The sequence below is a fragment of the Gracilinanus agilis genome, chromosome 1 (assembly GCF_016433145.1).
Source record: "Gracilinanus agilis isolate LMUSP501 chromosome 1, AgileGrace, whole genome shotgun sequence".
NCBI lineage: Eukaryota > Metazoa > Chordata > Mammalia > Didelphimorphia > Didelphidae > Gracilinanus > Gracilinanus agilis.
Genome location: NC_058130.1, coordinates 97,590,754 through 97,613,395, shown reverse-complemented (window position 1 = coordinate 97,613,395; position 22,642 = coordinate 97,590,754). Strand labels below are relative to the sequence as shown.

The window sequence follows — 22,642 nt, the reverse complement described above, 5'->3', positions numbered from 1 at the left end:
CCTTCAAACCCATCCTGCTTCTAAACATTTCTATTTCTATTAAGTATTCTTGTTCAGACCCTTCAATTGTGTCTGACTCTGTGACCCATTTGGGATTTTCTTCATAAAGATACTTGAGTAGTTGGCTATTTCCTCCTCCAGTTCATTTTACAGATGAGGAAACCGAGGCAAACAAGATTAAGTGATTTGCTTAGAGTCACACAGCTGGTAAGTGTTTGAGACAAGATTTGAACTCATGAAGATAAGTCTTCTGTATTCTAGGTCTGGCCTTCTATCCACTGTGCCATCTATCTGCCTTCTACTAAGAATACCACCATCCTTCTAATCACCCTGGTTTGAAACCTTGGAGTGATCCTCAATTTCTTTCTCTCCTTTGTCCAACAAATCCAATCAATTGCCAATTCTTGATTCCATCTCAATAGCATCTCTCACATCTATATTTTCCCCTGAAATCATGGGGTCTAGCCTGGACTATTGGAATAACCTCTGAATTGGTCATCCTGACTCAGATCTCTTCCCTCTCCAATCCATCCTCCTTCCCTCTTTTAAGTGTCTATTGTGTGCCTGACACTATGCCAGGCATTGGTGATGGCAAGACAAAACATTAAGCAGTCTGTCCTCAAGGAGGTTATATCCCATTCAGGGAGGTAAGAGATGTATACATATGAAAAAATATAGTAAAATAGAAAGTGATGAGGGTCTTCAATCCAGATAAAGAGTTTAGATTTTACATAGCCTACTCAATAAAAGTGTTTAAGCAGGGGAGGGAGAGATCAGGTTTCATACTCTGGATAAGAATTTCAAGAAAAACTTGCTGTTTTTACAAGAAACTTGGGCCTTAGAAAACTAAGGTCCTGAAAGGTTCATCGTCTTGTCTAATGTTACACAGGGACAAAGTTGGAATTAGAAATCATATCTTTTGATTTCAAGTCTGTTCCTTTTTCTTCTGTGGTACAGCAGTAAATAACATGCTGGGCCTGGAGACAAGAAGACATGAGTTTAAATCCAGCTTCAGACACTTAACTAGTTGTGTAACCCTAAGTAAGTCATTTAACCTCTATTTGCCTCAATTTTCTCCACTGTAAAATGAGGATAATAACAGCACCTACCTTCCAGGACTATTGTGAGGATCAGATGAGATGATATTTATAAAGTGCTTTGGCACATAGTAGATGCTAAGAAAAATTTATTATTTCTTCCCTTTCTTTCGTCCTTCCTCTATCACTTTTGGGGAAAACTGATTTGTCTGTGTGGTTAGAATGATTATTGGTATCAAAGAGCCTTTATTCAGTTGCTATCTGCTTGGAGCACTACAATAAAATTCTAAAAAAGCCCCTGCCCTTTGATGGTTCACAATCTAGTCTCTTTTTCTGATTTTTGAACTTCTTTTACTGCATTTGATTCCTATTAATACTTGTTTTTTTTTCTTTTTTTTTTTTTTGGTTTTTTTTTTTTTTTTGTGGCTTGTCCTACTGGATCTGTGGGTTCAAATCTTGGAACTCATCGAAGAAGCAGATTTAATGGGCCTAAGCTAGAGATGGCATTCTGGGCATGAGACAGGAATCTAAATGGGGAGCTTAGCCAAAGATGGGCCTAGGCTGAGAGCCGAGAAATCAGGCCTGGGCTAGGATCTAGGGAAATTGGGGCCAGGCTGGGGTCAGGGGAATTCAGAGTTAGGCTCCAGTCAAGGGAAATCGGGGTCAGGTTGAGGGTCAGGTAAATTGGGACCAGGTAAATTGGGGTCAGGTAAATTGGGACGGGGGAAATTGGGGTCAGGTAAATTGGGACGGGGGAAATTGGGACGGGGGAAATTGGGACGGGGGAAATTGGGGTTAGGGAAGTTGGGGTCAGGGAAATTGGGGTTAGGCCGAGGGCCAGGGAAAATGGGGCCAGGTCCAGGCCTGGGAAAGAACCCAGGTGGACGTCTAAAAGGACGCCTCCTATGCTTTTCTGGAAGGGTGTCCGGTGACATATCGCTTTCTACATCACTTCTCCTCTTTCGTTTTCCATGATTTGCCGCCGGGAGTGCATCCTGGTTTTCAGACCCCTGTGGAAGAATGAAGCACACAAATAGCAGTTATGTCTTCATGAAGGCAGAAAGCCTCCTAGGTATGCAGATATGTAGGAATATTAGGATGTCTTGGAGACCTTGCTCAAATTGCTGAGGACTATCAGTGTATGGCTGAGGCTAGGTCTAGTATCCTGAATGTCCAGGGCTTCTCCTTCCTCATAGGCAGAACAGATAAGATGCCTAGATTTAGTAAAAATTTCAGGAAGGCTTCCTCTAAAAATACTCTCCTTAAAAAAATTCCTTCTGATCTTAGAGGTCATAGGTTCCTTTCTTCATTCTCTAGCAGGAAGTCAGGTTACCAATTCCAAAGACAGAGGGAAGAAACCAAAGCCACAATGAGCAGGTCAGAGACTGATCTTGGACCCTTTTCTGAGAGCAGGGATTTAACATGCTTTGAGATAATTGCTGAATGAATGATACGGGTAAGAGGAAAGGAGTGAGAACCTGGGACTTGGTGTCAAGGGAAAAATCCTAGGAAATGGGGAAATGGTCCAGAAAGAGTAGATTATAATCCAAGTCCTTCAAGTGAAGCCTCAGCATGGTAGCCCATTGCCAGGAGGGACCTTAGGAGACCACCTGAGGCAAAACAATCAATCCTAGGACAGTCAAGAAGAGGATGGAAATTATGGTATATGATTGTAATGGAATACTTTGGGCCATGATAAATGACAAACAAAACAATTTCAGAAAAGTTTGAACTGATACAGAGTAAGGTGAGAAGAACCACAAGAACACTGTAAACAGTAACATCAATAACGTATGATGATCAACTGTGAATGATTAACTACTGATAGCAATACAAGAATCCAAGACAATTCCAAGGGACTCTTGATGAAAAATGTGATCCATTGCCATAAAAGGAACTGATGGAGTCTGAATGCAGAATGAAGCAAACCATTTTCACTTTATTTCCTTCATGAGTGTTTTCTTGGATGTGTGATATTTGTCTTCTTTTATAACATGATTATGATAGAAATATGTATTACATGATACCAAGTGTATAACCTGTATCATATTGCTTGGGTAGGGAGAAGGGAGAGTGGGAAGGAAAGAATTTGGGCGGCAAAATGTCAGAAAATGAATGTTAAAAATCTGTTTCTGCAGGCAATTTGGAAAAAAAATATATAATGTCTTTGGTTGGGGAGTGGGGGGAGAAGAGGAAAGAGACATCCAGTTATTAGGAAGAAGGCCTTGTCACCCAAGGACAAGCAGAAAATTTCAATTTTATTTAACTGAAAAATGAATTTTAGCACTTATTATGTGCTGGGAAAACCCTAGGGATTGAGATGGCTTTCTTTTCTCCCCAGAAAGGGACTGGATTACATGATAATGGATGGAAATGGCCAGAAAATAGGAGGATGAATTAGAGGGTGGGTCTTTTTGTTGACTTAACTGTCTTTTTTGGTCCTAACCAGACCCTGAGTATGAAAGCTTACCTTAAGCACAGGTAGAACAGGAAAACCCTTATGAGATGGGATTTCAAAAGGTTCCGCCACCCAATCGGACACCCTCCTTTCTGCAGGTTCCCTCTCCCTCAGCCTCTCTCCCACTTTTTTTTGTTGTGTGGTCATGATGAAAATTCCTTACACAGAATCTCAGTACTGGAAGGGACAAGAGGAATCACCTAGAGCTTCAGTAATGGGGAATTCACAGCTTGCTGAAGCAGCCCTTTCTACTTTTTGACAGTTCTATTTGTTGGGCTACTTTTCCTGATATTGTTTTTTGTCCTCACTTTTCCTGGTGCCTAAATCTGATTCTTGATATCTTCAACTCATTGCTCCTATTTCTGACCCTGGGGTCAAGCAAAAGAAGCTTGATCCCTTTTCTACATGGTAGGTCTTTAGGGAGTAATGGGAAAATATCCCAGGAAGTTAGAGTTGCACACTCTTTCCCAAGACTCCTTCTTGACTTCAGAGAAAGGAAGCTCTTTGGGAAAAGGGGAGGTAGAAAGGTCAGTTTCAAGACCATACTCTTCCTCTATATTGTAAGGCATCTGGTTAGAAAGGACTCACCTGTGAGGGCACAGAGTCACAAACAATTACAATCAGCCGGGGAAGTCGTGCAGGGGACATCTCTCCTGAGCAGTCTCTCACCAGCTATGAGAACGAACAAACAAACAAAAAAGTGACATGAAGCATTAGAGGCTCTGCTCCTCTAAGGAATCAGATGCTCCTGAATTTTCCCATCTTGCCTTCTGGGGCACTTCCTTAGGTCAAATAGATGCTTAGGTTATAGAATTTTCTGATTTGAAACTTATATGAACTGATCCCGAGGAAAGTAAACAGAAAAATGGAAATGACATGCACAATGATCACAACAATGAAAATGGAAAGTGAATGCTGAGTAATTATAATGACCAAACTTGGCCAGACACTATGGACTTACTTCCCTTCTTTTCGGAAGGGGAGGACTAAGGATGAACAATGAGGTGACATGCTCAGCTGAGTTGGGTAGTTTTGCTGAACTCCATTTTAATTTCTCTTATAAAGTGTTATTCTTTAGGTGGAGGACTGGGAAAGGATATGTTGGGAAATGAGGAGGATGTAAAAACAAAAGAGATCAAGACAATTTTTTAAAGAAAGCCCCCCCACACACACACACACAAAGTTCCTTCTGATTCATCAAAACTTTCATAAGGCCATCTTGAAAGACTCTTAACCCCTAGGCATAGGTTATTTCTTCCCAGGGCATGCTAGGGAGATGACGGCAGGGGACAGGATGCTAAATATGACTTTCTGCTTACCAGTGTTGGGGCCCTGATAGCTTTCCATTCATGACCCTGCTATTCTCTAGTGTTTGTAAGTATAAATGTATAATAATAATAAATATAATAAATTATCAACCAAGAATAATGGTCATAATTTATCAGAACCTTCACTGATATTTTAGAGGGTAGCCCAAAGGTCTTAGTGTAGCTATAAACTTTAGTCCCTTAAATCCCTTAAACTTTAATTGTTTGAAACCGAATTGAGGCTTTTTGTATACTTTCTATAGTCCTTCATATTCAAGAAGCAACTAACTAACTAGATGTAGTTAGAAGTTAGATGGAGTGTTGCACCTGGGCAGAGAAGATCTGGATTAAAATCTAGCCTTAGTCACTAATTAGCTGTGTGATCCTGGACAAGTCACTTACTATTCAGCCTTAGTTCCCTTATCTGCAAAATGAGGACAATAATAGCACCTACCTTTCAAGGTTGTTGTGAGGATAAAATGATGTAATATTTGTACAGTACTTTATAAACATTAAAGCATTATATAATGCTAGCCAGTCATTTTCATTTGAACTTCACAATAACCTTGGAATGTAAGAGGTATAAATATTATCTCATTTTACAGGTGAAGATCATGAATGCCTCACTCAAAGGCTTTTAACTGAGTCATTGGGGATTTCCTGGGAATTTCTCCATCTACAAGGACATCTTTCCTTTTCCCACCAGGCTCTCAGAACCTAGTCAGTATACCAGTTAACTCAGATTCCATTTGAGAAGGATTTGGGACTCTTGTATTAAAGAAAGCATCATAAGCAATGGAAAGAACACAGGATTTGGAGTTAAGGGCCCTAGATTTAAATCTTGGCTCTATAACTTACTACTTGTATGTATGATGATTAAAAATTCTGGGTTCCAGGTAAGAAAATCAAATTCTCTCTCTCAATGATCAAAGAATTTCATTTAGCATCTTGAGTCATTAAATTCAATTTTGAAAGCTCATTATTCAGCTTTCTTTAAGACATCTCTAATTGGTAGTTGTTTGATGAGGAGGTGGGCTTCATGAATTAGAGTCCCTCTCTGATTTCTTCATAATGATGGAAAATCACATGCCTGATCCTAGGATTCCATTGTCTAGATAAAGAAATTAGATTATGACTGGTTAAGAGTGACCTTATCTAATTCATTTCAGTGAGGGACCCAAGGATGTTGTCTTACTGCCCCTCCACTGAGATGTATTTGGTTGAGAGTAGTTTCTGTTTACTAGACAAGATAGGGCTCACAATCTCAATCATCCCAATTTTAGAAGTTCTTTTGATAGAGGGCTTTATAAAAGGACAGCTATAATTTATGATTCTTTTAAAATCGTTTAGGGGTGTTTAGGTATCACCAGTGCAATCAGGAAGAAGAGTCATCTGTGGTACTATTTGTCCTTAAGAGATGAAAATATTACAAATTGATCTTTGTCCAGAGCTTGCTTCATATTACAATTAACATGAATCCTGCCTAGAAATCAGTGTTTAGAGTTTGTGGTTCTCTGACTTCTTCTGTCCCTACGGAACTTTGATGGAATCCTTCCTCTGGTTCTTTCTTTTATGAAGCAAAAGAATACATAAAAAATCTTTTTAAGAGAGTACAGAGAAAATGAGAAGAATGAAAAACATAGGAATGCCTATTTCAAAGGAAAGTAGTAGAGAATTTATTTTCATTTTGAATTTCACATATATTCAAACTTAACTAGTACAGACATTGCCTGTATGGATTCACTGGGTATAGAAGATAGAGAAAGTAAAGAGAATAAATTATGCCAAAGTGTGAGGGCAGAGCCAAGATGATTGTAGTAATGACTGTATTTTAACATATTTTTTAATCATCCTTAGATATGAACTAAAAAAATGGTATCATGTGCACTGGGAAGAGTTGCCTTCTAGCAGAAAATGAAAAGTGAATAGTTAAGTAATTCCTTAATAGAACTCTCAAGCTTTGCTTGTTCTCCAATGACTGGTAGGGATATAGTAGTCTAATGAAAGGTTAGGAGTCCACCATAGTCCAGACAAGAAGGGAGTCAGCTTCCTTTAAGTCTCAACTAAAACCTCATCTTCTACAGAAAGTCTTCCTTAATTCCTCTTAAATCCAGTACCTTCCTTCTTTGTGTATATGTTTGCACGTTGTCTTAGCCTGTAAAGTGTAAACTCCTTGAAGGTAGGGACTGCTTTTTGTCTCTTTTTGTATCTCCAGCCTTTATACATAGTATATAGTATACATACTGGTATATAGTCAGTGCTTAATAAATGTTGATTAACAGAAGAAGAGAACCTCCTAGTGATTTATTTATTCTGAGTTATTCTCATCCTCTTAACTTTATTTTTTTTATTCATGAGGAACAGTAGATAGCTCAGTGGATAGAGCACTGCACTGGCTTTGGAATCAGGAAGCCCTGAGTTCAAATGTGGACTCACTTACTACCCATGAGACCCTGGACAATTCACTGAACCTCTGTTTGCTTTAATCTACTGAAGAAAGAAATGGCAAACCACTCCCAATATCTTTGCCAAGAAAACCCCATGGACAGTATGGTCCATAGGATCATAAAGAATCAGACACCATTGAATGACAATGACTGCCCTCTCCCTATACATTGAACTGAGCCAAACAAGCAAATGTCATACTAATACTACTTTGGGTACAGGGGGATAATGAAGGGAGTCTTAGACTTGGAGTCAGACAACCTGGGTTCAAATCCAAACCATGATATTTATCCACTGTATGACTTTGATTGTTATTTCTCCTTGGTGACCCTTAGTTTCCTTATCTACAAAATGAAGAGAATGTTTTTAAATTGGGAGAATCATTTTTGTACCACTTTTCTCATAGGCTTGTTGTGAAGAAATTAATAAACAATTGTGAATTACTGGTACTATTGTCATCACATCTGGTTTTCTTACCCTATAATGTATGCTATCCAGGATCTTGATACTAAATTAATTTCTGACTCTGTCCTGGCATTCTTATAGTTCAAACTACATTTTAATGAGTTAGATTTGAGGCTATGGGAGCTAGAATCTTGAGATGGAAGGCAAAGTAGACCTTTCCTTTGTTTTGTTCCCTTCAAAATCAACTCCTTTTAGAGTGAAGACTAAATTGAACTAGATTGTGACAGGCAGTGCCTATCAGATCCTTAGCTCAGTCAGCAAAGTTGTCACCAGCCCAACTTCTTGAAACCATTCCCTTTCCTCCCCAAAGTAGATGAAATAGTAAACTACCTCAAGTTGTTACCTGTTGAGGTTAGCTGCCCCTTTGTACAGTTAAGCTAAAACTTTCTCCTGAATCCTGCAGTGCTGGCTTTATTTCTATTGGGGGGTTATGGGTAATATGGTAGGCTATCCCAGGCTCAGGAAAGACTACTTACCCCACGTTCTTTGAATTCACACTGGTCAGGATTCTGATTCTCTGACTTAAGACAATTTGTTTCCTGGATGATGGCATTCAAGGTCAATCTCCTGCCCTGGGGAGAAGAGAGTTGAAGGAAAGCATCAAGGATAGAGTGAGAGGAAAGAGGATGGTCCTGGGCAATGTGATACAGACAAAATCTATCTTTGAAGACTGCCCTAGGGTTCATATACGTCCCCAATTTCTTTGCCCTCTCCCAATATCCTCCTTTTGGGTGGTTGTGTGGGACAGCAGGAAAAGCATTGGTTTTAGAGTGAGAAGACATGAGTTTGAAGCCCAGGTCTTCCATTTAACTCTTGTGTGACCTTGGACAAAGACATAAAAATTTCTCTTTGAGCCTCAGTCTCCTCATCTGTAAAATGACTTGGACTGGATGCATTCTAAAATCCCTTCAAGCTTTAAATCTAAGTTCTATATTCCTTCAAAATGATTCCTGCTTCTGCTCCCCTTGCCACATCTGCACTCTCCAACTGTATCCAATGTTCAAGTTTCTCCCCATCTCCATCTGTTATTCATGCTCTAACTGTACTCTCCTAGAAAACATGAAAACCCCTCAATTTCTCTTCTCCAAATAGGGTAGCAGGTACAATTGAACTAGAGTGCAACACAGAAGTGCTTTGTAGTAGGAGCCCTCTAGAGACTTTACCTCCCCAAAGAACAGGGATTCAAATGAAAATGACAGAAATCACAGGAAGTCACAGGGGATATTTTTTGGGTGGGAAGCTTTTTGTTCCATGCAGGCTGACATTTCCTCTGCCCATGGGTAGGACCTATTCCTATGGGTGGTGATAGTCCAGGAACACTCCCTCTTCACCCCAGCATTTATTAGACTGTATTGTTTTCCCAGGCTAGAATGAGCTGTCTGGGGCCGTGAGGACTCTGCTACCTTGCACAATAATCTCTGTCCTCTTTTGGACAGACTCTTCACCTTGGCACTCACCATTCCCTTTGAAAAGGGACCCCATGCCCAAGTCTCTGTGAAACCATGTTTCTCCTCTCCTTCAAAATAAAACTCAAAGAAATTCAAGGAAACAGAAGGCTGTTTGTTTGATGAATAAAATAAGCAGAATCAGGAAAATAATGTACATAATTACATAATAGTAATGACCAATTTTGGTCTTGGAGAAGGGATGAGGAAATGCATTTCTCTCCTTTCACTGGGGAGGTAGGGGCACCGAATTTTACATACACTAGCAGACAGGACTGCCAACAATTGGTTTTACTTAATCGTTTTTGTTAGTTACAAGGTAAGAACTCACTGGGCAAAGAGGGATGAGGGGAGTATTTTTGAAGTTAACCTAATATAAAAAGTAAGATATCAATACGCCAAAAAAGAAAAAAAAGGAAACAACCACAACGTAAAACTTGCTTCTCCTGAGAGGCTTTTCTAGGGGAGTCCAGAACCACCTAATTATGTCCAAGGTTCTGAGGCCTGGGGGAGACCTGAAGCTGCCCTAATCACCACCCCTCCAGAACTACTTTTAATTGAAATCCCCTCAAAGATACCCAGAGTATGCTCCGTCATGACTTAGAAATGATCTTAAACCTACCCTTGGGTCTGCATAGAAGTACGCATCTTTGACTTGGGGTCCATCACCCAAAATGCTGTGGTTGGGGAGATGGGGGCAGGTGGGATGGGGACTCACCTCTCTAAGGACAGATCGGGATTCACGCAGCTTGAAGATGGCATTATCTTTGGAGTCTCTGTTATAGACCCTCAGGAACAGGGATAAAGCTTCTTGGTCACTCAATCCCCTCCTTTGCTGAGCAGAGAGTGTTGCAGTGGCCAGGGCTATACAAAGCACCAGAAGGCTCCTTCCCAGGCTCCCCATGTTTTCTCACCTTACCTGGGGACTTAGGTCTGACTTGCTGTCCAAGATGTGTTTTTTAAGGCCCCTGGAGGGCGGAAAGGGAGGGGGGAAGGATCAGATGTTTTAATCTGTGGCTTTCTTTCTCCATCACATAAACAACTGTTGCTTAATCTCTTGGCAAAGGGGATAGAGGTTCCTTTTGCAAAAACCTTAGGGGCTCAAACCCTCTCACCTTGATAGAATCCCCAGGGGCTGCAGAGAAATTAAGAAAGGGGCAGAAAAGTTCATCTATCATCTCTGGCTGGGTGCTAAGCACAGATTTATATTCTGAGGAGATAATTCTGTGCTTTAGGGTCCCCAAACAAATGACTCTGTTGCTATAATTTTAGGTCACAGTGGTTCCTAAACTTTTTTGGCCTACCATCCCCTTTCCAGAAAAAAATATTACTTAGCCCCCGGAAATTAATTTTTTAAAATTTTAATAGCAATTAATAGGAAAGATAAATGCACCTGTGGCCATCACCACTTTCCTGGATCACTGCAGCAACCACCAGGGGGCAGTGGCACCCACTTTGGGAATCATTGGTCTAAAGCTTATGTAGATAAGTTCATTCCCTGATCCTGGGGCTTGCCCATCGTTGGTAGAATAGAAAAACCTTTTCCACTTCTTTCAAACTTTAGTTTATTAAATTAAACCTGTCTTTACAAATCCTTTTGTCTCAGTATTACTCAGTTATTTTGTTGATTTCATAGTCTCCCTGGTTAGGTGGATCTGTGAGGCAGGTGGGATCCTAACTGTCAGCTCCTCCAACTGCCAAATCCATTCTTGAATTGTATTTCCCGAACTTGTTAGGTCCCAGTCTATTGCCCTGTCTGTCCTGTCTCCTTGTCACCCTTTTTCTGAACCAAGATAATATACGTTACTCACCAGTTTTCCCCATGAGACTTGCCACTGGACTGATTTCAATTGTGTAATTCCAAATTTTCTTTTCTTAATCATACTTTATACTTTGTCTTGAATAGTCAATATGTTTTTATTTGTAGCTGGAAGTGATGCATCGAGCTTGTTAATTTTTTAAAAGACATTTGCTAAACATATTAGTCTTAGTAGCCACATCATATCACTTGTACCCTCACTCAGGTGAAAGGATCAATGAAGAAGACAATGAACTCTCAGTTCAAATGGACAAGTAAAAACTCTGCAATAGCAAAGCCACTAAACATGTGGGTGTTATGGATGCAATATGCTTGTTGCCCATCTTTCTGCATAAAAAATATCAATCAAAAGTTAGGTGGACCCTTGATTTTGTTAAAAAGAAAATAGCCAAACTTTAGTATCATATAATGTACCTTTAAATTGTTGATGCCAAAACTTGTTTGTGTATGTTGCAGTGTCTATATTATATTCACTTTCCTTTTTTAATAGGCAAAACAGAGCCCCCTAAATTTCCTAGTCATCTGTTTTTCTCCATCTGTGTAAATTTTACAATAAGAGGACCAACTGATCTGTTTTCCTGCAAGGTAGGAATTAATTAGGTTAAAATATCTTCCCCAGTGCTATTAATTGAAGCAAAAAACACTTTCTCTTCTACCTCACCACTATTTTATTACACCACTAGGTTTATTATAAATATAGTTACAATGGCTAGATTATAATTATCACTTGTTTCATCTAAATGCAAAGCAGAAATGTCACTTTTTAAAAACTTTTTTTTACAATCACTGATTTAGCATCAGCATATATTTCTAAAATATGTTAGATTTGATAGTGTTAGATATTTTCTCTAACTTCTTAAGGAATCATCTCCAAATATACATTTGACAATTGCTTTGGCTCATGGCAAAATTTATTTTTCTGCAATATTTTTCTGCAACTTCCTTATGTTTTGCAATTTGACAAGTTACTAAATGTGAAGCTTTAAATGTTTTTTTTTCTACTTTCTGGTTTATTAACAAAAATAAGTGAATCAAAATTTAAAAAACTAGGGGGCAGCTGGGTAGCTTAGTTGATTGAGAGCCAAGCCTAGAGATGGGAGGTCCTAGGTTCAAATCTGACCTCAGACACTTCCCAGCTGTGTGACCCAGGGCAAGTCACTTGACCCCATTTGCCTAGCCCTTACCACTTTTCTGCCTTGGAGCCAATACACAGTATTGACTACAAGACAGAAGGTAAGGGTTTAAAATAATTTTTTTTAAATAAGTGAATCAAAATTGCATGTTTTCAAATAATCTTTTCCACTTAAAAAAATTCAATAGGTATATCCACAGAGCTTTCATATTTTCATTGTAATGTGAAGACAAAAAAAGATTTTAAGCTGCTATTTGCAAGAACTTCTCCAAAAAATTATACATTGTGATCTTAGACATTCATCATCATATCTCTAAGAAGTGAAAAACTGTTGGATTTAAAAATCAGCCTGACAGACTACTGAACTATTTCTAGCCTGTTCAGTAAGCTGCTTCCTGGCCCCCACCTTGTTCAGTCTCCTGAAACCCCCAGCCTCAAAAGTTTCCCAGTACAGTCTTTCTTATCTTCCCCTGACAGGCCTAAAATCAACTTCCAGGCAAGAAAGTTCCCAAGACACAAATATCTTACCCGAGGCTTTCTGGCCCCTGACCCTAACACCCCCCCTTTTCCCCTTTGATGGATGGCCCTCAGGTGCTTCCTGATTCCCTGTCCCTGCCTTGATGACATATATTCCAACTCCCTTCCCCAAGCATTTCTATATAAACCATTGGCTGAGAATTCCAAGGGGTCGGTTCAGGCACTCCTCTCTGCCTAGCGACCCTAGCTATTATTGCTAGTAAAGAATGAGCCTCTTCTTGCATATTGCATTGTCAGTGTGATTCTTCCTCCGGCCATGAACCTGGGTTAGGTATTAAAATTTGGGTACAACAAAACAAACTTTAATGTATTCTATTATAATAGCTCCTTTTTTCACACATAATTCAGGTTATCTTAAAAATCTTTGAATAACATGTCAGAATTGTGACCTATTGAATGACTTTTACTAATTTCCTGATTTCAGTCTGCTGAATTTGAATTAATATTTTGAGATTCCTTATTAACATATTTCAATATTATTCCTCCTTGCCCCACTTTTCCCCCAACCCCCACTTCTAGCTTTTATCCAATGATCCATCGGGGCTGTTACAATTTTTAAAAATTTCATAAAAATTTCATTTTTCTATTCAATACTCACTAAATACATAACAATACTTCATCAATACAATTGTTACAAAGGTGTTTTTCTTCAAACAACTTTGTTCTTAACAACAGACAGGCATTGGGACATTGTCCCAAAGATAAACATCGCCATTTCCACATACTTGAATTCTGGAATATATGATTACCTAACTACCTGATGACAATAAATAGTTTATTGTGATATAAAATATTTGCCATCGACTGTTTAGCTTAATTAATATTAATTTAATTAAAATTTTGTTATTTAAATAAAAGCTTTACTAGGAAGCCAGTGCTTCCATGGATATAGTATTCGGCCTTATATCAGGAAAAGCTGAGTTCCAATCCAGCCTCAAACACTTACTAGCTATGTGACCCAAGACACTTAACCTTTTTCTCAATTTCCTCAACTGTAAAATGGGGATAATAATAGCACCTACCTCAATGGATTGTTGTGAGGATCAAAGGAGATCACATTTGTTAAAAATGATTAGCACATTCAGTAAAAAATGTTTCTTGGTAGTTTGATAGGTATGGCACTAAATAAGTAAATTAATTTGGATAGAATGGCCATTTTTATTATGTTAGCTCATCCTACCCATGAACAATCAATGTTTTTCCAATTGTTTAGATCTATTTTTAATTGTTTGGAAAGTGTTTTGTAGTTGTGTTTGCATAATGATTTGCGATATAGACTCTAAACAACCACCCCAATGCAACTATCAACAATATGACAATAGGTTTTGATCAATGACATATGTAAAAACCAGTGGAAATGTGCATCGCCTATGGGGGTGGGGGGTTGGAGGGGTGGAGGGGACAGTAAGAACATGAATCATGTAACCATGGAAAACTTTTCTAAAAATAAAAATTTAAAAAAAAATTTAAAAATTAAAAAAATGTTTAGCACAGTGCCCAGAATATAACAGATGATATATAAAGGCTTGTTCTCTTTCCCTTCCTTTCTTCCCTTCCTTTCCTTATTGGCTAATGACAAGCACTGGATTAGATAAGACATACCATATCGCTTCAGTTTTTAACAATGTTTTTGTATAAACTACTCTGGAATAAAATAATCTCTCCAGAAGTGACTTTTTTCTCTTGTACACACTCTGGCACACAGGCTACACTCTTACAGAACATCTCTATTAGAACTCCACTCAGTGATTGCCAAGTGTTGGCAATGGGTTCATTTGGAAATCTGCCAGTGAGGAGAATAGCAACCTAAGTGGAGGCTAAGTCTAAATGGGAAACAATTTTAATGCTTCAATAAGAAGCAGTAGAGTATCTGTGATGGTCCATGATGATTTTAAGATGATGTACATAGGGGAGTTAAATAGTATGCTGTGGTTAGAAAGCTGGGTCTGAAGTTAGAAAGACTCAGCTTCCTGAGTCCAAATCTGGTCTCTCAGACACTACCCAGCTCTGTGACCTTAGTCAAGTCACTGGAGAAGTGCCCCAGGGGATGTCCTTTCCCCTTGGCTAGGCTTTCAGTGATTTGTAGGATGGTATAGCAGGCAGGCTTATCAGGGACAGCTAAGTGGCTCAGTGAATAGAGTTGCTGGGTTTAAAGTCAGAAAGACTCCTCTTCCTGAGATCAAATGTGACTGAATGGCCCTGGGCAAGCCTCTTAACCCTGTTTGCCTCAGTTTCCTCACCTGTAAAATGAGCTGGAGAAGGAAATGACAAACTACTCTAGTATCTTTGCCAAGAAAACCCCAAATGAAGTCATGAAGAATTGGGTTTGATAAAAAATACTGAACAATGACATAATATACATGTCCAGAGATCCTGATTTCCATATAGCCTGATATTTGCTTTGCAAAAATGCCAATGTTTATAACATCTTCATCACATGATTATACAGCCGAAGTATAATTACAGGTAACAAAAGGGAATGAGGGAGCTCCTCTATTGTGATATACACAATTAAGGGCATGAACATGAGCCTGATCATTTGTGGGGAATCAGTTTGCTCTCTGTCATGAGGAATGGAAACAATTTGACAACATATTTTACTTAATCAAGAGTGGTTAGAGTTTGCTGTAATAGCTACAGAAACACCAAAATTATTGCATGCATGTAGGTTTTGAAATGCTGCAGAAACACACCTATAATGCTTCAAACATGCCACAGAGGAAATATGTATTTCTAACATCATTGGGCAGTTATTTACTATTTAATACACCATTAAATAATTTTTAGCACAAACCTCTTAGACCAGTGATGGGCAAACTATGGCCCATGGGCCAGATGTGGGACCCCTGAAATGTTCTATCCTGCCATGTGACATTATTCCTAATCTGACGAATACAATGAGTAAGATATAATACAATGAAACTTGGAAAGAGTTGCCTTAGAAAGACTGGCAGGTGAGCATTTCCTTTCCTTTGGTCCCCTCTTTAAAAAGTTTGCCCATCACTGCCTTAGACCATCATTGCAAACTCCTAAATGAGAACCACAAGTTTCAGAGATGACTTCTTAGTAGTCTTTTCCCTAAATACTTGCTAATTGACAGGATGACAATAATCATTCATATTTTAATAGTGCTCTAAGTGTTACAAAGTACTTTCCTTATGACAGTCCTGGATAGTAATAGATACCTATAAATAAAACTTTATCTCATTTAGTCCTCATGGCAACTCTGTGACGCAGGTATAACTGGCACCATTATCTCCATTTCACAGATGACGAAATTGAGTTTCAGAGAATTGAAGTGATTTAGGATCATAAGATAGAATCATAGATATAGAGATGGAAGGGACTTTAGAAATCGGTCCAGCCTTCTCATTTTACATGTAAGAAATTTGATACCTAGAGTGGTTAAGTGACTTCGCTTGGTTAAATAAAGTCATCTCCAAACCCAACTGGCTTCCAGACTTCCCTATTTCAGCTACTTCTTAACCATATGATTCTGGGCAAATCACTTAATCCTGACTACCTAGCCCTTGCCATTTTTCTTTTTTATAATATTTTGGAATTGATACTAAGGTAGAAGGGAAGGATTTTTTAAAAAGAAGTGAATAACTATTAGTTATTATTATAGTTATTTATTATAAATATTATTATTATTTCTAAACCCTTACCTTCTGTCCTTGAATTGATATTGAGTATCAGTTCCAGGGCAGAAGAGCAGTTAAGGTATAGGCAATTGGAGTTAAGTGACTTGCCCAGGGTCATACAGCTAGGAAATATCTGAAGTCAGATTTGAAACCAGGATCTCCTATTTCTAGGCCTGGCTCTCTCTCCACTGAGCCACCTTGCTGCTCCACCCCCTAATACCTTTTTTTTTTTTTTTTTAAACAAAGAGGGAAAACTAAGGTTCAGGGAGATAAGATAACTAGCTCACAAATACATAACTAAGGAGTGGCATAGATTGGGCTTGAACTCAGGACTTCCTGCCAAGCTTCTCCTACCTTCTAGCATTCACACTCTCCTTTGCATTGACAGTTCTCTCTCTGGAGCTATGCTGACTGATGAGAACTCAGTGCATCTAGCTGGTCCCAGCCACATTGGTCACCCTGACATTTTCCCTCTATCTCCCTTCTCCTCATATCTTTGCTCTGAGAATAGTAATCAAATCAATACTACCATTGCTTTGGGAAAGATCTCACCTTTCCTGTGCCTTTGCCATTACATTGCCTTTACTTCTCCGTGGGTGTCATCTCTCTCTATTAAAATATAAGCTCCTTGGGGCAGCTAGGGGCCATAGTGGTTAGAGTGCCAAGCCTGGAGTATGGAGGACCTAGATTCAAATCTATTCTCAGATATTTTCTAGTTGTGTGACCCTGGGCAAGTAATTTAACTCCCATTACCTAGACTTGACTGCTCTTCTGCCTTGGAAACAATACATAGCATGGATTCGAAGATGGAAGGTAGGGTTTAAAAAAAAGAATATAAGCTCCTTTGTGGCAGGGATTGTCTCTCCTTCAAATTTGTATCTCTAGTGCTTAGTAAGATGCCTGGCATTGGGTTAGGACTTCATAAATGCTCTTTCATTCATTTATTCACTTATTCATTCATTCATTCTGATTCTAAGACATTTTTTAAAAATCACTTTACATTTGACTACCTCAGCACTTATCTGAAACCCCTCTGATTATAGATAGATTTCTATAGGGGCAGCTGGGTAGCTCAGTGGATTGAGAGCCAGGCCTAGAGATGGGAGGTCCTAGGTTCAAATCTGACCTCAGACACTTCCCAGCTGTGTGACCCTGGGCAAGTCACTTGACCCCCATTGCCACCCTTATCACTCTTCTACCTAGGAGCCAATACACACAGAAATTAAGGGTTTAAAAAACAAAACAAAACAAAAAAACTAGATAGGTTTCTATAGACCTAATTCCAAAGAATGGGTGGGGAATGGAGAGTCTGAGGTTTGGGCATGTCCTTAGAACCCTGCAGACTTCATCAGACCCAGGAAGACATTTCAGAAAGGTTTCTTCACTGAAATTGAACATACACCACGGTGTCTCTGTCTTGTTACTAGAATTAACAACTTATGATCAGATAGATTCAACTTGGCACATGAGAAGATTCTGACTGGTATGATGAGGGGAAATTCTGAAGCAAATGAAACCTATCTCAGGCATGCCCAGCCTCCCATATCTCCAGCTAGTTCTGAAGCTAGCCTTACTTTCCTCCCTTCCATTTATAAACCAACCAAGGAAATGGCCTCTCTTGAATCTACTTTTTGCTTTCAGTTGCCTGTCAACTAATCTCTGCTGGAGACAAGATAATAAATGGAAAGCATTTTGGGACCATAAAGTTCTAAGACCAACTATATTGGAAGCCTGTTTTTGTATGGCCTATGAGCTAAGGATGGATTTTACATCTTTAAATAAGATCAAATTTTATTTAAAAACATAAACACCATTCTTAAGCTAAGGGCCATATAAAAATAGGCCACTGGCTAGATCTGGTTTCCAAGATGTAGCTTTCTGACTCTATTTCTAATGAAATATGAATTATAATTATTGTTATTAAGAGGATTAAGAACCTAAAGTAAAGTTTTCTTATCCTTGTTCTAAGGAAACACAAATAATAATGATGATGGTGATGATTAAAAAGATTAAGACAGGTAAGATGGCGACTTAGATGCAGCAAAACTCCAGACCTCTAAAAATCTTCCCACAGCAATCAAAAACAAAGTGCTTCAAGGGGACAGAAAACCAATTCTAACAACAGGACAGAGCTGGGGATCCTCTTTCTAGATTCAACTTAAAAGGTACGCAAAAAAAAGCCTGAATTCTTGAACAGTTGAGTTTGAGGGAAAGAATGAAGCTTCCAGGACCCTTCCCCACCTACTAAGCTGAGTCTCCAGTGGAATCTCTGGGTGGGCAAGGGTGCTATTCCAGAGGGAGTGCCTTGCTGGCACAGCTGTGCCAGGCTTAGGGCATTGGACACAGATAACAGGCAGGCAGCTGGAGAAGCTCAGAGAGGGCAGCCTAGTCATAGCTAAAACCCTCCATCTTGCTCCCCAACCCCCTTCTCGAAGTTTTGGTCTCAAAGTACATCCAGCTCTGCAGATCAACTCTGCCCTGGCTTAATCTTAATAATAGGGCAGATGAGAAGTCTTTAGAGGGCAGGGAAGCTCCAACACCCCTCTGCCCATAGACTGTACTTAGAGTAGCTATAATCACCTATATCTTCAGCTTCTGCTGCCAGCGGGAGAAGATCTGACCTCAGGACTCATTAATACCATCAGCCTAGCCTAGTCAATCAGCAGAGCAGAGAAGAAGCCCCTTCAGGACAGAATAGCCCAAAACCACAGGTCCAGCAAATAATCAGAGGAGCAAGATTATAGCCAATTACGAGGGGGGTGGAGGGAAGAAGGAAAAAATATGAGTAAACAAAAGAAAAAGAAAAACGAAATTATAATCAACAGCTTCTATCCAGGTAATAAACAAAGAGCAAATGGAACAGAGGAGGACCAAAGAACATTAAGAAAAAACACAGAAACTCCAGTGAGTTGGACACAGGCTTTGGAAGAATTCAAAATTCAATTAACTCAAGAATTCAAAAAACAATTAAAAGAGGCTGAAGGCAATTGTGAAAAGAAAATACATAAGCTAAAAAAAGAAAATAGTGCCTTGAAAGCCAAAATTGACCAGCTTGAAAATGAGGCAAAGAAGGTGAAAGATGACCTACAGAGAAAATCAGACCAGAAGGAAAAGGATGACCAAAAAGCCAGGGATGAAATTCAGTCTTTAAAAATTAGAATCTGGGGTAGTTGGATAGCTCAGTGGATTGAGAGCCAGGCCTAGAGACTGAAGGTCCTTGGTTCAAATCTGGCCTCAGACACTTCCCAGCTGTGTGACCCTGGGCAAGTCACTTAATACCCATTGCCTAGCCTTTAACACTCTTCTGCCTTGGAGCCAATACACAATACTGTGTACTGGCTTCAAGACAGAAGGTAAGGGTTTAAAAAAATTAGAATCCAACAGCTAGAAGCAAATGACTTTACAAGGCAGCAAGAGTCTATAAAATAAAATAAAAAGAATGAAAAAAATGAGGAAAATATGAAACATCTCATTGACAAAATGACAGATCTTGAAAACAGCTTGAGGAGAGACAATTTAAGAGTTATTGAACTACCGGAAGATCATGACAAAAGGAAAAGCCTGGACATCATCCTTCAGGAAATTATCCAAGAAAATTGCCCTGAAATTCTCAAACAAGAAGGAAAAGTAGAGATTAAAAGAATCCACAGATCACCTCCCACATTTAATTCCCAATTGACAATGCCCAGGAATGTTATAGCCAAATTCAAGAACTACCAGACCAAGGAAAAAATATTACAAGATGGCAAAAAGAAGTCATTCAGATACCATGGAACCACAGTTAGGATAACACAGGATCTGGCTGCATCTACACTGAAGGACCAGAAGGCATGGAATATGATATTCCAGAAATCAAGGGAATCAAGGAAAATCTATTGGGCATCATCTGAGAAAAAGAAGGCAGGAGTTGCAATCATGATATCTGACAAAGCCAAAGTAAAAATAGATCTAGTTAAAAGAGAAAGGAAAGGCAATTACATTCTGATAAAAGGTAATATAGACAATCAGGATATATTAGGACTCAACATATATGCACCAAATGGTATAGCATCCAAATTTCAAAAGGAGAAATTGGTGGAGCTTAAGGAGGAAATAGATAATAAAACTATACTAGTGGGAGACTTGAACCTTCCTCTATCAGATCTAGATAAATCAAACCAAAAAATAAACAAGAAAGAGGTAAGAGTTGTGAATGAAATCTTAGAAAAATTGGAGTTAACAGATATATGGAGAAAAATAAATAGGGACAAAAAGGAATACACCTTCTTTTCAGCAGCATATGGTATATTCACAAAGATTGGCCACGTACTAGGGCAGTGATGGGCAAACTATGGCCTGCAGGTCAGATACGGCACCCTGAAATGTTCTATCTGGCCAGGGGACATTATTCCTAATCTGACAAATACAATGAGTAGGAAACAATACAATGAAACTTCAAAAGAGTTGCCTTAGAAACAGACTGACAGATGAGCATTTCCTTTCCTTTGGCCCCCTCTTTAAAATGTTTGCCCATCACTGTACTAGAGCATAAAAACATGGCAAACAAATGCAAAAAAGCAGAAATAACAAGTGCAACCTTTTCAGATCATAATGCAATAAAAATAATAATTAGCAAGAGTACATGGAGAGGCAAATGAAAAATTAATTGGAAATTAAATAATATGATTCTCCAAAATCAGTTAGTTGAAGAACAAATCATAGAAACAATTAATAATTTCATTGAAGAGAATGACAATGATAAAACATCATACAAAAATCTATGGGATGCAGCCAAAACAGTACTCAGGGGGAAATTTATATCCTTGAGTGCATATATTAACAAATTAGGGAGGGCAGAGGTCAATTAATTGGGTATGCAAATTAAAAAACTAGAAAGTGAACAAATTAAAAATCCCCAGATGAAAACTAAATTAGAAATTCTAAAAATTAAAGGAGAAATTAATAAAATTGAAAGTAAAAGAACTATTGAATTAATAAATAAGACTAGAAGCTGGTACTTTGAAAAAACACATAAAATAGATAAAGTACTGGTTAATCTAATTTAAAAAAGGAAAGAAGAAAACCACATTAACAGTATCAAAGATGAAAAGGGAGACCTCACCTTTAATGAAGAGGAAATTAAGGCAATTATTAAAATCTATTTTGCCCAATTATATGCCAATAAATACAGCAATCTAGGTGACATGGATGAATATTTACAAAAATGTAAATTGCTTAGATTAACAGAAGAAGAAACAGAATACTTAAATAATCCAATATCTGAAAAAGAAATTGAATAAGCCACTAAAGAACTCCCTAAGAAAAAATCTCCAGGGCCTGATGGATTCACAAGTGAATTCTATCAAACATTCAAAGAACAACCAATCCCAATACTATACAAACTATTTGACATAATAAGCAAAGGAGTTCTACTAAATTCCTTTTATGACACAAATATGGTACTGATTCCAAAGCTAGGTAGGTGAAAAACTACAGACCAATCTCCTTAATGAAAATAGATGCAAAAATCTTAAATAGAATACTAGCAAAAAGACTCCAGCAAGTGATCACAAGGATTATTCATTATGATCAGGTGGGATTTATACCAGGAATTCAAGGATGGTTCAATATTAGGAAAAACATCCATATAATTGACCATATCAACAAGCAAACCAACAAAAATCACATGATTATCTCAATAGATGCAGAAAAAGCCTTTGACAAAATACAATACTCATTCCTATTGAAAACACTAGAAAACATAGGAATAGAAGGGACTTTCCTAAAAATAATGAGCTGTATATATTTAGAACCATTAGCAAACATCATCTGCAATGGGGATAAATTAGAAGCCTTCCCAGTAAGATCAGGAGTGAAACAAGGATGCCCATTATCACCTCTACTATTTAACATGGTACTAGAAATACTAGCAGTAGAAATTAGAGAAGAAAAAGAAATTGAAGGTATAAAATTAGACAATGAGGACACCAAGTTATCACTCTTTGCAGATGACATGATGATCTACTTAAAGAATCCTAGAGAATCAACTAAAAAGCTAGTGGAAATAATCAACAACTTTAGCAAAGTTGCAGGATAAACCCACATAAATCATTAGCATTTCTATATATCTCCAGCAAATCTCATCAGCAAGAGTTAGAAAGAGAAATTCTATTTAAAAATCACCCTAGATAGGGGCAGCTGGGTAGCTCAGTGGAGTGAGAGTCAGGCCTAGAGACAGGAGGTCCTAGGTTCAAACCCGGCCTCAGCCACTTCCCAGCTGTGTGACCCTGGGCAAGTCACTTGACCCCCATTGCCCACCCTTACCACTCTTCTACCTATGAGACAATGCACCGAAATTAAGGGTTTAAAAAAAA

General features: G+C 38.6%; 1 protein-coding gene across 1 annotated transcript; it reads right to left on the bottom strand.

Moving 5' to 3' along the window:
• Positions 1 to 1,263: 1,263 nt before the first annotated feature.
• LOC123247991 (prophenin and tritrpticin precursor-like) lies at positions 1,264 to 10,061 on the bottom strand. Its single transcript, XM_044677125.1, has 4 exons — positions 9,876 to 10,061; positions 8,189 to 8,284; positions 4,084 to 4,167; positions 1,264 to 2,047 (listed from the first exon to the last, which is right to left on the bottom strand). The coding sequence occupies exons 1-4, from the start codon at positions 10,059 to 10,061 to the stop codon at positions 1,685 to 1,687; spliced, it is 729 nt and encodes a 242-aa protein (XP_044533060.1). The 3' UTR covers positions 1,264 to 1,684.
• Between the last annotated feature and the right edge of the window lie 12,581 nt (positions 10,062 to 22,642).

Coding starts and splice junctions, on each gene's coding strand:
- LOC123247991 (XM_044677125.1), bottom strand. CDS start 10,061: ATGGGGAGCCTGGGAAGGAGCCTTCTGGTGCTTTGTATAGCCCTGGCC. Junction 8,285..9,875: donor CCCGATCTGTCCTTAGAGAG/GTGAGTCCCCAT, acceptor TCTTCTCCCCAG/GGCAGGAGATTGACCTTGAA. Junction 4,168..8,188: donor GTGAATTCAAAGAACGTGGG/GTAAGTAGTCTT, acceptor TCGTTCTCATAG/CTGGTGAGAGACTGCTCAGG.